This window comes from Capsella rubella, unplaced genomic scaffold, assembly GCF_000375325.1.
Source record: "Capsella rubella cultivar Monte Gargano unplaced genomic scaffold, Caprub1_0 scaffold_5, whole genome shotgun sequence".
NCBI classification, from domain to species: domain Eukaryota; kingdom Viridiplantae; phylum Streptophyta; class Magnoliopsida; order Brassicales; family Brassicaceae; genus Capsella; species Capsella rubella.
Window position 1 is genome coordinate 2616881 of NW_006238919.1, and position 13152 is coordinate 2630032.

Sequence of the window (13152 nt, forward strand, 5' to 3'; positions counted from 1 at the left end):
ATTGAGATTATAACAATAAGGGCGTTTGGTCTAGTGGTATGATTCTCGCTTTGGGTGCGAGAGGTCCCGAGTTCGATTCTCGGAACGCCCCTTTATTTTTTACAAACTCCTCAACTTCAAGGGTAATTTCGTCAAAACACAAACCTGTCCAACCTCATCTATGGCTATACACGAATCAGCGCATGATATCAAACGTACGCTTTAATTTAATTCCTAAATTACCCCTTATCCTTTTTTTTTTATCCCTCATATTTCATCTTCCTCCTTTAATCCAATCAAACACAACAACAACACAGAGAGCGAAAAGCAAATCCGAAGAAGCTAAAAGAGTGAGCAATGGCGTCGACGACTCTCTCAATCGCTAGCTCAATCCGTTCTTCATCATATCCCACACTCGCTTCCGCCAATCACTTCCCTGCCCGAACCACCGCAATCGAGTTCCCATCCCGCTTCGGTGGTGCTTCATCTTCCACACTCACCCACCGTGCAACTCACCTCCGTCCAATCGCCGCCGTCGAAGCTCCGGAGAAAATCGAGAAGATCGGATCCGAAATCTCATCCCTTACCCTCGAAGAAGCTCGCATTCTCGTCGACTATCTCCAAGACAAGTTTGGTGTCTCCCCACTCTCTTTAGCTCCTGCTGCGGCGGCTGTTGCAGCTCCAGCAGACGGTGGTGGTGCGGCGGTTGTAGAAGAGCAAACCGAGTTCGATGTGGTTATCAATGAGGTTCCAAGTAGTTCTCGTATCGCAGTGATTAAAGCTGTAAGGGCTTTGACTAGCTTGGCATTGAAGGAAGCTAAGGAGCTTATCGAAGGATTGCCCAAGAAGTTTAAAGAAGGTGTTACTAAAGATGAAGCTGAAGAAGCTAAGAAGACTCTTGAAGAAGCTGGTGCTAAGGTCTCCATTGCTTAAGGTTTATTTTTTTTAAAGTTCTTCTCTTTTCTGTGTTGTTACTTGCTAGTATAGTTTGCTTTTGGAATTGTTGATTCAGCTTTGAGAAAAATTGTTGTAATTTGAGTAAATTTGGTTTTTTTCATTTGCTGATTTAGCCATTTGGTTCGTTAGATTCATTAGCTGCACATAAGGTGTTTGTTGAAATGCCTAAGTGAGTTTATGAAATGAGGTAAATCACTCACATACGAAGTTATAGGTAGAAGACATCTTTAGTTGCTTAACAGTGAAACGATAGCAAAGAATTGTGATTGAACCATCATTTTCTCATTGTTGTTTAACCTATGTAATCTCGGGGTCGTTTACTACAAATGGAGCTTAAGATATAGAACTTGTATTATTAAGATATTACTGAAACAGAGAAACAAAGAGACAACCCATTCTTAAGAGACAACAAGTTGTTCCTATGAGTGCTCTTAAGGTGTTGATTGGTTCTTGCTTGCTTTCTCTAACGCAAAACCTAACTTAAGAAAAGGAAACAAATCAAATCACTTTAGAAAGTAGAATTTTTTTGACAAAAGTTTACGCATAAAGTTAGGGTTTTGTATCTTTCTATTAAAAAGATTAGGGTTTTATCTTCTTGTTTTTCTTCCTCATCTTCGTCTCTAGTGTAGGTCTAAGCAACGCACACGCACACATATAGACACACAAAACAAACAAAAAGAGTAAAAATGGCAGCGACGACTCTTTCCATTGGAACCACAATCCGGCCGTTCTTCAGGTCTTGCTGCTGCACATCACTTACCTTCTCGACCCATTGCATTACAACTTCCGTTTCGCTTTGGTGTTTCTTCTTCATCTTCAGCCTTAGACGACCAGCCACCGTGCAATCTACCTCCAACCTATATCTGCAGTCAAAGCTCCAAAGAAAATCAAGAAGATTGGATCCGAGATCTCGTCTTTAACCCTCAGAAGAAGCCAGCATCCTTGTCGACTACGTTCAAGAAAAGTACGGTGTTTCAATACTCTTTTCAGCGCCTGCTCACCCCCGCTACTCCTCCTCCCATTGACATTGGGGGAAGTGGTGGCTGCGGTGGATAAGCAGACCAAATTCGATGTGGTTATCAACGAAATTCCCCCTAGTTCGCCTATTGCAGTGATCAAAGCTATTACGGCTATGACTAGCTTGTCTTTAAAGGAATCGAAAAAGCTCATGGAAGATTTTCAGAAGAAAGTTAAAGAAGGAAGCGTGACGAAAGATGAAGCAGAAGAAGCCAAGAAACAGCTCGAAGAAGCTGGCGCTTATGTTTCCATTGTTTAACCTTTTAACAGTCTTTAAAACATCAAAGGTTTAACTACATACTTCTGTCTAAGTTGAAAGCTCCCAATAGTCTAAGTTGCTTCCAAAACTTCAGAACCTCACAATAGTTATATAACTTTCTAACGACTTTCCAAAAAGTCTCACAAGTTTCATGAAGTTTTGAAGCTTACAATAGCTTTTGAAAGCTTCCAACATACCAAAGAAGATGATACATATTCCTACAGTATATATTTTACAGTATAGACAAAATAAATACTCATTTCGTACAACAAGGGCGTTTGGTCTAGTGGTATGATTCTCGCTTTGGGTGCGAGAGGTCCCGAGTTCGATTCTCGGAACGCCCCTTTATTTTTTACAAACTTCTCCAATATAAGCAAAACGTATGCATTACTTTAAATGACCAAAGTACCCCTTATCCTTTTTATTTTTATCCTCATCTTCTACAAACACACTCACAGAGAGCGAGTCACACAAAACACAAATCCCAAAAGATTCAGAGGAAGAAGAAGAAGAAGAGATTGAAACAATGGCGTCAACGACTCTCTCAATCGCTACCACAATCCGTTCCTCATCTCCTCTCACTTCCGCTTCAACCCATCACTTCCCTTCCAAACCCACCGCAATCGAATTCCCATTTCGTCTCGGTTCTTCAACCCACCGTGCAATCAACCTCCGTCCCATCGCTGCCGTCGAAGCTCCGGAGAAAATCGAGAAGATCGGATCCGAAATCTCATCCCTTACCCTCGAAGAAGCTCGTATCCTCGTCGACTATCTCCAAGACAAGTTCGGTGTTTCCCCACTCTCTTTAGCTCCCGCTGCAGCGGCTGTAGCAGCTCCGGCCGACGGTGGTGGTGCGGCGGTTGTAGAAGAACAAACCGAGTTCGATGTTGTTATCAATGAGGTTCCGAGTAGTTCTCGTATCGCAGTGATTAAAGCTGTAAGGGCTTTGACTAGCTTGGCCTTGAAGGAAGCTAAGGAGCTTATTGAAGGGTTACCAAAGAAGTTTAAAGAAGGTGTGACTAAAGATGAAGCTGAAGAAGCTAAGAAGACTCTTGAAGAAGCTGGTGCTAAAGTCTCCATTGCTTAAGGTTTTTTTTAATAATAATCGAAATAAAAAATGTGATTTTTCGGAATTTATGAGTCCTTTTTGTGTTGTTTAGTATAGTTTGCTTTTGGAATTGTTGAGAAATTGTTGTACTTTGAATCAATTTGGTTTAAGTTCTTTCACAAAGTGCTTTGATTTGATGATGCACATAAGGTGTTTGTTGAAATGCCTAGCTCAAATTCAGAACAGAGAGAGTTGGGTAATATGGCTAAAGAGTAAAGACTCTGTTTTTATCCTAAAACGTAATTGCAAAATTTGGATCGAACAAAAACACAACAGAGGTAGACAAATTCGTTTTGAGTATAAATTTTGTGAGATGTGTGTAATGAGACAACAAGAGAGTTTAATAACGTATGATAAACGAATAATATATGATATCAGGAAAAAGTACATAAGCAAATCAAAAGCATTAATCAATCAGACAAAGTCTTAAAGTCTAAACCTTTATTCTCGTTCTTAACTTCTTATTATCTTGAGAGGTAGAAAAAAAAAACGAAACCTTTACGCCGCAAGAAACGAGGAAGAAGGTGTTTTCTAGATTCGTTGTCTTCTCCTTCTTCTTCTTCTTTAAGGTGACTTTTTTGATTTTGTTGTTTTTCTTCAAAAGGTGTAAACTTTAACGTGGTTTTCTCGTGAAGATAAAAACCTTTTTTTTACAATTGGATGTTGCGAGCAGTACTAGGTTTTATGTTTGGTTTTCTAATGATTGTTGTTGTCTGAATGTGTAGAGAATCTAGAAGAATCTTCTTGTTCGATGGGGAATATTTTAGCGGCTGGTTCTAGGGTTTCTGATAACGAAGAGCGAGCTGATTCTTCTGATGATAAATTGAAGGTAGCTGATGTTAAGATGGAGAATGTTGATGAAAACTCTGGACCAATTGAGGATTATGTGATGAGTGAGGTTTCTTCATTGAGAGAAGATGAAGAAGGAGAAGAAGAAGAAGAGAATGGGTTTCATGTGGGAGATTTTGTTTGGGGAGAGGAAGCTAATAGTCAACAATGGTGGCCAGGTCAGATTTATGATTCTTCACATGCTTCAGACTTGGCTTTGAAGACAATGCAAAAGGGTAAATTACTTGTGATTTATTTTGGAGATGGGGGCTTTGGTTGGTGCAATCCATTGCAATTGAAACCGTTTCTTGAGAATTTCAAAGAGTTTTCGAAGATGAGTGATTCAAAAGGCTTTGTTAGTGCTGTGGAAGAAGCTGTGAGAGAGATTGGTGAACATGTTGAGCAGTTTTTGGTTTGTGATGAGGCGGCTTTGGTTAGTTCTGTAGCTGTGAATTCTGGGATTAAGGACGGTGTTGTTGTGCCTGATGTTAGAAGAAAGATTGTGTCGTCTTTGGTTCTTGAAAATCTTGGTGTTGTTCTTGAAGATGTTAAACGACTTGCCAGGAAGGTTAGCTTTAGTGATTTGTTAGAGTTTGAGGTTTTGAAGAGGAAAATATCAGCGTTTTATCGGTGTAATGGTAGATTTAATTTGGCTAAGTATGATGAACAGATATATATTGTAGGACTTGAACACAAAGATGATGATTCTTGCAAGATATCATTGAGAGGGTGTTCAGGGTTTGCTAGGAAAAAGAGGAATTGTGTTGCTGAAGTTAATGGCAATGTAGCAACTACTAGTTCAACTACCCTGAGGAGGAGAAGACTGTGTGAAGTTTCGAAGATGGAAAATGCTGAGGAAGAAGTTAGCAATGGGAAGAGGAAGAGGAAGAGCAAAATGGGTTTGGATGATGATAGGATCGAGAAACGGGAAGAGTCAAACGACTCAAATCATATAGAAGAGAGTGCGAAGAAAGATGATTCAGGTATCGAAATTGATGTTGATTTAGCAACTCCATTGCTTTCAATCTGTAAAAGGCTCAGTGTTGATGTTTCTTCAAGTGTTGAAAGGAACAATGGAAATGGTGAGGCGTTAGTGCAAACAGGTAAGAGAGAGAGGAAGAAAAGCAAGTATCTTTCACCTGAATACATGACAGATTTTAGTTGCAGAGCAAGGAAGAGCAAAATAGAATCTGCTGAATCAAGTCAGATTCAAGTAGCAGAGAAAATAACACTTGATAAAGCCATTGATTTTGTGAAACTGGAAGCTACAGCAGAGGAAGTGCTGAATCTAATTCGAGGACTGGCTCTCAGTACAAAATATCCAGAAGACTATACTACCTCGTCTGACATGGTAAGAGAGTTTGTGTCAATGTATCGAAGCTTTACATATCATGATGGGGCAAATAACAAGAGAGTCATTAAAGATGAAGAGAAGCAGCCTGAAGTAGTGGATGAGAAAGAACCAAATGATACTGTTGAGAAGCAATTTTTAGGTGTTGAACTATTTATCAAGACTGCCTTTGGTTCTACTCTGCCTTCAAAAGATGATTTGATCAAAACATACAAAAAGTTTGGAGCTTTGGAAAAAAAGAGAAGCTATACATTCAACAATAACTCCTCTGCACTCATTGCTTTCTTAAATGTATCTGATGGAGAAGAAGCTTTTAACAAGTCACTAGAGAAATGCCCATTTGCTACTACCTCCACCATTACATTCAAACTCAAGTATCCATCTTCTGCTTCACCTGAAAACACTAATGAGAAGACGGAAACCGAAACTAGACAGTGCGTAACAGAAATCGAGTCTTTGAAAGAGAAGCTTGAAGATATAAGATCATTGCTGGATCAGTCAGAAGGAATGATTACAAAAGAATTGAAGATGAAACTTGAAGATGAATCAAGAAACTTGCTTGACAAGGTAAGCAAGATGATAATTCGTCCGTCTTAATTAGGATCTGTTTTTTGTAATTAGCTTTTAGGAGACAAAATGTTTCAAGGCATGAGAGACTGTTCCATATGCAAGAACAAAATGGAAAAAAAAAAAACATTCCTTTTGCCATATGGTTAATTTCTAGGCCCAATGGGCCTCTGATCTGAATCTTTATGAGATAGCTGAATAAGGTAACCCGCGGCGGTGAACGAGTCCGACGGTAACGTAGTTTATACTTTAATGGGCCTTTTATTGATTAAGCCCATTAACTATCTATAAATACCGTACAAGGTTCTTCATATTCAACATCACTTGTCTTTAACAAAAACCCTAGTTTCTTTCTTACGCATCTCTCTCCGCCGCTTCTCGTTTTTATTCTTTGTTCTCTTGCTGATTAGGTTTAGGGTTTATGGTCTCTGTGATTGTTTTTTAGTTAGTGTTTCGTAGATGGCGAGGATGATCAATGCTTAAATTTCTGACACCTCTTGTATGAGAAGAGTTTGATAGCCTCTTTTTTGAGCAAATTACGCTACACTCTGAGCCATCTACCAAAAAATTTCATCTTTTTATTTCCAAGTTGTGTTATTTTTTTGGATTTTGAATTGGGTTTTTGAGTGTGATGATTGTAAAAGTAATTCCTCGTACTGAAAGCTAATGGCTTGATAGACTCACATTACACCCATAGAATATGAGCACTCACCCTCTTCTTCAAAATCCATTATTTACTCTTTGGTTTTGTATATTGAATCTGTGTTAGTTTGGTTAGGAACTGTTAGCATTGATATGTTATACTTTTAGTAGAAAGGATTGGTTTTTATTAATCAAGATTCATGCTTTTAGCTGTGATTTGTGTGAGTTTTAGAGTAATGACCATTTGTTACATTGATACTCTTTGGTTTTGTGTATTGAATCTGTGTTTGTTTGGTTAGGAACTGTTTGCATTGATATCTTATACTTTAAGTAGAAAGGATTGGTTTTTATTAATCAATATTCATGCTTTTAGCTGAGATTTGTTTGAGTTTCATTATAGAGTAATACCCATTTGTTAGATTGATGTTGTTTTGGTGTTTCTGAATATGATTGTACTGGTTGTGGCGAGGATGATTAATGCTTAAATTTCTGACACCTCTTGTATGAGAAGAGTTTGATAGCCTCTTCTTTGAGCATATTATGCAATACTCTGAGCCTTCCATTACAATTTCCTTGCTTTTGTAGTCTACTTATGGTTTTTAGTAGACAAGTTGGATTTGAATTGGGTTGGATGCGATGATTGTAAAAGTAATTCCTCGTACTGAAAGCCGTTGGCTTGATAGACTCACATTACACCCATAGAATATGAGCATTACCCTCTTCTAAGTCTTTGTTTTTCATTGTTTTGTTTGCTAATGTCATATATCACTTATATAACTTATGTTCAAATTAGCCTGCTGTCATCAAATGTTTTCTGCTGACCAGTATGCTCTGCCTCCACCAACTCAATCTGTTGAGCTGTTGTCGTGCTTGTCTCATATATGATGGAATTGGTTGAGTTGGTCGATCATATAGAGATTGTTTAGTCCACTGGGTTGATAAGTGTTGATAAGCATTGTGGGAAGTGTGCACGTTGCTCAACTTATCAAAATGTACATCAGCAAATCAAGATTCAAGACAACTAGATTGGTGATGTCCATTCCTTAGGAAGAAGTCTTCGAAAACAATAATCATGAGAAGTTTTTCAAAAATGATTCTTTTATTACCCAACCTTGTTAAGTTTGTTACACTAGAAAATATTGGTTAACATGAGATAGTCAGAATTTAAAAAGTCTTATGTTAGACAAGCAAAACTGTTTTAAATGGTCCTGTATCAATAGTAATTATTGTTCCCCCGAATCTACTGTAGTCAACCACTGTTTTATTTGCCAATTCTTCTGCTTGGTCTTGTATAAATGATGTATTATTGCTTTTATTAAACCCATAATTTAAATGAAAGAAAAGGAATATATCAGTGATGTAGTGGACATCAGTGATGTAGTGGACATTAGGGAATATACATGCAAACATAATCAAGATTCAAGACAACTAATCGGGTATGTAGTGGACATTAGAGAAGAAAGTCTTCTGTTCGACAAGCAAAACGGTTTGGTAAGGTCCTTCTCGCAAAAGTCATACTTGTCCCCTCGAATCCTTTCTAGACTAATCGATGTTTCATTTGCCAATTCAACTGCTTCATATTCTCCTGTTATAACCTTGTCGAAGCAAACATACCTTCCAAACGAGGCCTTATTCATTTCCTCGTACACCTTCACATGTACTTTTGCAAGTGTGTTTACATCCACGGTTGCTAGTACACCATTTCCATACATCTCCTCGCCTCCTATATATATAATAATTTACATTAAGTATAACTTATAAGAAAATTTTGTATGCAATGTATTGTGAAGAAGCTCATGTTCTTTAACAACTCCATAACCTAGCTAGTTGATACACCGTACCGTAACTTCATATTATTAAACTATAAGCTTCCACCTTAAAATGAATTAGTAATTAGTGCATAAGCTTATATATATCTTTTATATACTGTCATGATTTTTCTCCAGCTTTTGATTATATCCCTAATACATATATCATTTATAAATTTGATGTATATAATTAGGTCCGACCCGAGGCTAAAGCCCGTGGAGCAAGGATTTTAGGCAGCATATGAAAAAATATATTTTAGGGCACCAATTCACAAAATATTATTGTGGTGCAGTGGTTTTATGCATTATTTTTTTCTGGTACGGAGTTCGAATCCTAAAAATAGCTTTTTTTTAGCTTTTATATTTTGGGTTGATTAAAAAAAATATATTTGCTTTAATCAGCCAAATTACTTGGGCCGGCCTGTATATAACATAAAATGAAAAAAGAAAAAAAGAACTAGTTATATATGTACCTTTAAGATAAGCAATTGTAGGGGTAGGATTGTGGTGAAGTATGTTAAGGGACGTGACAAGAGCTGCACATATTGTTGAGAGTTTGAATCCTTTATCTTCTGCTATTTTCCATGCAATTTTTTCTGCTTTGAGCTTCCCTAATGCATACCACAACTACACAAAAAATAATCCATAAAACAAATTAGTCAAAAATTAACTAATTAGTAAATATAAATCAAGAATCAAAACTACTTATGTGATTATGAGAAGAGAGAACTACTTTTTTGTCCTTGCATAGAGACTCGTCGCTCCAGCTAGAGTGATCAATCACAGAACGACGACCCAACTGTGTGCTGTTTTGCCATAGGCAAGCTAATAAGGAAGAAGTCATGAGGCATCTCCTCACTGATTGTGTCATTGTACATGCGTTCATCACGTTCTCACTAACTTTTGCTTCTATCTCGACCATATATTTCTGAAAAATACAAAACTTATTAATCGTTATATACATTACCAACTAACCCTATAACCTCATAAACTTTTCTCATGTATAAAGTGATACTACCCTTAACTATTTAATCAAAAATGGTAGTTGTTGATTTTTCCAAATTAGCAAAAATGTGAGTAAATATTTTTATGAGAGTTAGGTATATTTCAACATATATACAAGTAAATGCACCAATTTAATAGCTGTACCGTATTGGCTTGAAATATGGATACAAGGGTCATGCAACTTGAACCGTCTTTATCAACTAGGGTCGAATATATTTACGAGTGATATATTTGGAAGGTTATATTTCTATAAATAGTAATGACAAATGATTTTGAAATTAATATTTTATGTATATACAATATTTTCATTATTATTGTTAAAGTTTTGTGATGCTTAATTTCAAGATTTGCTAACAAAATTATGTGAGACGTTTAAGAAAATTAATGATATAAAGTTTTGAAATAAGAAAATTTTTTATAACTTTAGAAAACAATTTCATAGAAAACTCTAAAAATATAAAGCATACGTGGAACAATGAAACGTAAAAGATAAAGAGAGCTTAACGTACGGAGTAGCCAGAGACACCGGAGGGATCTATGAAACCGGAAGTGTGAAAAACGCCGTAACACCCATCAAATGCATCAACCAAGCTCTCTGTTTCTGTTAACTTGGCCGACACTTCTTCTATTCTTCCGTGAAACTTAGCTGTCTCATCCTTCATCGCCCTAACTCTCTCAAGGTCATCTACGTATACAAAACCATAATGAGTCTAATCATATGTATCATTCATATATACTAATGTTAGTATACATAATGAAGCCATAAGGTTTATATATTACCTGGCGTATTGACGATGACACGAACGGTGTAGCCATGGAGCAAGAGCCGTTCTACAATGGTTCGACCGAAAAATGTGAGACCGTCCGTTATACATACAATCTTTGCATTGTCTTGATCAAGATCGTAGTCGTAAATGTTTTTTTCTGACCGTTTGAACCATTTTTCATCTTCTTGTTTTCTTCCTTTAGTCGCGGTGGAGACATCAATGGACAATCTTAGCTCTTCAAACTCGGTTTCGTAGTTCTCTGTCCTAGGGAGGATTCTCATAGTTATGTCTTTTTTTGTTTGGTGCGAAAAGTTGAGTTTGTAGTAAAAGCCAGAATACCAAAATATAAAGGTGAGTACAAAGGATGAGTTTACGTCTGTCTTATTACAAGTGGCTGCTCGGCTCGGCTTTGGTATGGTCAAAATAATACACTGTAGAGAGAGCATGTGCTTGTGCTTTAGTTATAATGTGTAGAGAGCATGTTACAACTAGGGCTGAGTAAATTAATTTAATTATAACATCCGTTTTTATTTCAGTAGGTTTTGATTTGTAAACTTTTTGATTACTATTCTATAATCATTGGTTGAGCAAAAGTTATTTCTTACATCCGTTTTTATTTACTACTCGATTTGATTTATGATATGTGAGTGAGAGCGAGAGAGAGAGGTCAATGGTGGTTTGATTTGTATATATATATATATATATTTTTCTAAGATTCTTCTGTAATTAGTTTATAGATATTTTTCATGTTACTAAACTAATATTAATGATTCTTACCAAAAAAAAACTAATATTAATGATGAGGAAAAAAACAAACTAATTTTAATGATTTTTAGTTCGTTTAAAATTATTAGTGATTGGAATTTATGTCCCCAATCTGGTATAAGTGTTCCATATGGGATATTTATTTTTATAAATGTGAAAAAAATTTAATTTTTACTTTCTCGAACTCATACATCATGTCTTATCTTTTTTTCTCATACATTATAATACTCTATTTTCGTTATAAATTTCCAAATATACAATTTTTTTTTTTTAGCAAACCAACCACTTCATATAAAGGAATTAGCATTCAATACAGTGCACTTTTGCCTCTTTTGCCAGCCCATCGGCTTGATTATTGAGGTCCCTGGAGATAAACGCAAAAGAGCATACATCAAATTTAACAGAGAGAGTTGGTTGGATCGATACATCTATACCAATATATTGGTTGGATTTAACTTAAACTCAAATACATTCTCTGATTTCTATTTTTTTATAGTCTTAAAAAAATGTGATTTTTATTTATTTACTTTATATATAGAAAATTCAGCAAAATATAGGTTCGATTTTTTTTTTGATAAATTAGGAATGATCCCAAAGGTTTTTTAGGTCCAAAGATTAATCTTTTGTAATTGGGGGAAACCATGTTAAATCTCAAACTCCTGTGGCTAATGCTATTCGAACCCATGTGACGGGACTTACCTTCCTTTACCACTGGACCAAGGCGATTTGGTTAGATTCTATCTTTTCATTGTTGCTAACGACTGAAAACTAATGTTATTTTTTTTTACCTAATATAAATCCAGCAGCCATTAACTACTTTGAAAATGACGAAAAACAGTTAGCTATAGAGGTCCGTGTTATTAAAAACCATCGCGATACGAACGATAGAAAAATTGATGAATTAATAGACTACGTAGTAATAGGTGTTGCTGCATTTGTCGATTGATAAAAGACAAATGCATTGTAATAATTATTCTTGTTGGAATTTATTCCTATCGAGAACGAAATAAACATGGCCTTAAACATGGCCATTCAAATTGAGACTACGAAAGTTCTATTTGTTTGTCATCTAGAGTGATTAAGTATCTATGTCGGTAATGAAATTGAATGTAACACCGACGACGTTTTAAATGACTCGGATTGAGGATGTTGTAGACAGACCACCGAGTGTAGTGGTCGTCGTGTGATTGATTTCATTGAAACCAATTCATGCTGCTGTGTTCATCCATCGTCCAAGCAATTACTAAGAGTTTTACATTTATAAACCCAAATGTTGCTAATATATAAACTAACTAAACGTACGTAAAAGCTCATGCAAGATTTTAACATTAAGATTGTTTTATCTAATGTAAAACTATTATCTAGAAACTGATCATTGTTTCTATATATAGTAATGTTTTAAAAAGCGGTCTAGGTGGTCGCCTAGATTCGCCTAATCGACGCTTAGACTACCGCCTAAAATTACATAAGTTATATTTTTATAATATATTTAAAATTTAAAATTTTACATTCATATACATATTTCATATGTTATTGGTAAAAATTAAAATATTTTCCACTAATATTTGTTTATGATTCATTACTATTATTTCTTTAACATATATTTTTACATAATTTTTATATATAATATCATAGTTTGTTTTTTATGCAATCATCTATAATATCATATATATATATATATATATATATATATATATAATATTTTATGTTATAAACGCCAAAACTACTTAAAACAAATCCCGATTAAACATTATAAATGTTAAATGTTAGATTAGCGCATAATTAATTACCGTCTAGCGATTTGTTGAACACTTGTTCTAAACAAAGTCAACTAAATGATTATGCCACTTAAAAACGACAAGTTTTAACTGGTCAAAAAAACATTATAGTACAATCCAAAATTTGATCACTCACGGGTATGTATAAATTGGTCAAGAAAATTACAATACAATATTTTTAAAGTCTTCTCCACAATGATCCAACAACTTCAGCTTAGAGCATAAGCCTAAGCCAAGCCAAGCCTGTGGAGTTTGGTAGGTGCCGATAAATACTACTTGGAATTAAACCGTTGATATGCCTTGTGACTAAGCCACATTATT

The 13152-nt window shown here is 35.7% G+C and overlaps 5 protein-coding genes and 6 non-coding genes across 12 annotated transcripts; 10 read left to right on the forward strand and 1 right to left on the reverse strand.

The window, feature by feature from the left end:
* Positions 1 to 19: 19 nt before the first annotated feature.
* TRNAP-UGG lies at positions 20 to 91 on the forward strand. Its single transcript has one exon. It is a non-coding gene; the product is annotated as a tRNA-Pro (tRNA).
* A 165-nt stretch (positions 92 to 256) lies between these two features.
* On the forward strand, positions 257 to 1036 carry LOC17884897 (50S ribosomal protein L12-1, chloroplastic). The gene has a single exon (XM_006291824.2). The coding sequence runs from the start codon at positions 337 to 339 to the stop codon at positions 910 to 912; it is 576 nt and encodes a 191-aa protein (XP_006291886.1). The 5' UTR covers positions 257 to 336; the 3' UTR covers positions 913 to 1036.
* Positions 1037 to 1150: 114 nt separating this feature from the next.
* LOC17887479 (50S ribosomal protein L12-2, chloroplastic) lies at positions 1151 to 2300 on the forward strand. The gene is given in 6 exon segments (XM_023783045.1): positions 1151 to 1663; positions 1665 to 1752; positions 1754 to 1861; positions 1863 to 1934; positions 1936 to 1974; positions 1976 to 2300. Coding segments are annotated over 6 exon segments (585 nt in total). The 5' UTR covers positions 1151 to 1622; the 3' UTR covers positions 2213 to 2300.
* Positions 2301 to 2484: 184 nt separating this feature from the next.
* Positions 2485 to 2556, forward strand: TRNAP-UGG. The gene has a single exon. It is a non-coding gene; the product is annotated as a tRNA-Pro (tRNA).
* Positions 2557 to 2651: 95 nt separating this feature from the next.
* LOC17884959 (50S ribosomal protein L12-3, chloroplastic) lies at positions 2652 to 3462 on the forward strand. Its single transcript, XM_006291784.2, has one exon. The coding sequence runs from the start codon at positions 2739 to 2741 to the stop codon at positions 3297 to 3299; it is 561 nt and encodes a 186-aa protein (XP_006291846.2). The 5' UTR covers positions 2652 to 2738; the 3' UTR covers positions 3300 to 3462.
* A 341-nt stretch (positions 3463 to 3803) lies between these two features.
* LOC17885378 lies at positions 3804 to 6209 on the forward strand. Of its 2 annotated transcripts, XM_023782692.1 has the most exons (3): positions 3804 to 3889; positions 4046 to 4716; positions 4819 to 6209. In XM_023782692.1, exons 2-3 carry the CDS (start codon positions 4072 to 4074, stop codon positions 6094 to 6096), a joined length of 1923 nt encoding a protein of 640 aa, XP_023638460.1. In that variant the 5' UTR covers positions 3804 to 3889; positions 4046 to 4071; the 3' UTR covers positions 6097 to 6209. The 2 variants fall into 2 exon arrangements, with proteins under 2 accessions (XP_023638460.1, XP_006292354.1); XM_006292292.2 differs by having other exon boundaries at positions 4046 to 6209.
* A 187-nt stretch (positions 6210 to 6396) lies between these two features.
* Positions 6397 to 10678, reverse strand: LOC17886940 (cinnamoyl-CoA reductase-like SNL6). The gene is made up of 5 exons (XM_006291429.2): positions 10302 to 10678; positions 10031 to 10206; positions 9250 to 9444; positions 8990 to 9143; positions 6397 to 8431 (listed from the first exon to the last, which is right to left on the reverse strand). Exons 1-5 carry the CDS (start codon positions 10567 to 10569, stop codon positions 8121 to 8123), a joined length of 1104 nt encoding a protein of 367 aa, XP_006291491.2. The 5' UTR covers positions 10570 to 10678; the 3' UTR covers positions 6397 to 8120.
* Positions 6528 to 6621, forward strand: LOC111830773. The gene has a single exon (XR_002834115.1). It is a non-coding gene; the product is annotated as a small nucleolar RNA snoR1 (small nucleolar RNA).
* Positions 6689 to 6776, forward strand: LOC111830779. Its single transcript, XR_002834121.1, has one exon. It is a non-coding gene; the product is annotated as a small nucleolar RNA snoR8a (small nucleolar RNA).
* On the forward strand, positions 7172 to 7265 carry LOC111830772. The gene has a single exon (XR_002834114.1). It is a non-coding gene; the product is annotated as a small nucleolar RNA snoR1 (small nucleolar RNA).
* Positions 7336 to 7422, forward strand: LOC111830780. The gene has a single exon (XR_002834122.1). It is a non-coding gene; the product is annotated as a small nucleolar RNA snoR8a (small nucleolar RNA).
* Positions 10679 to 13152: the final 2474 nt, after the last annotated feature.

What these genes read in the sequence shown, in the direction of transcription:
- LOC17884897 (XM_006291824.2), top strand. Translation starts at nt 337, where the DNA reads ATGGCGTCGACGACTCTCTCAATCGCTAGCTCAATCCGTTCTTCATCA.
- LOC17884959 (XM_006291784.2), top strand. Translation starts at nt 2,739, where the DNA reads ATGGCGTCAACGACTCTCTCAATCGCTACCACAATCCGTTCCTCATCT.
- LOC17885378 (XM_006292292.2), top strand. Translation starts at nt 4,072, where the DNA reads ATGGGGAATATTTTAGCGGCTGGTTCTAGGGTTTCTGATAACGAAGAG.
- LOC17886940 (XM_006291429.2), bottom strand. Translation starts at nt 10,569, where the DNA reads ATGAGAATCCTCCCTAGGACAGAGAACTACGAAACCGAGTTTGAAGAG. An exon ending in CCGGTGTCTCTGGCTACTCC is followed by an intron (nt 9,445 to 10,030) that starts GTACGTTAAGCT and finishes TGTATTTTTCAG; the next exon opens with AAATATATGGTCGAGATAGA. An exon ending in CTCTATGCAAGGACAAAAAA is followed by an intron (nt 9,144 to 9,249) that starts GTAGTTCTCTCT and finishes TTTTTTGTGTAG; the next exon opens with TTGTGGTATGCATTAGGGAA.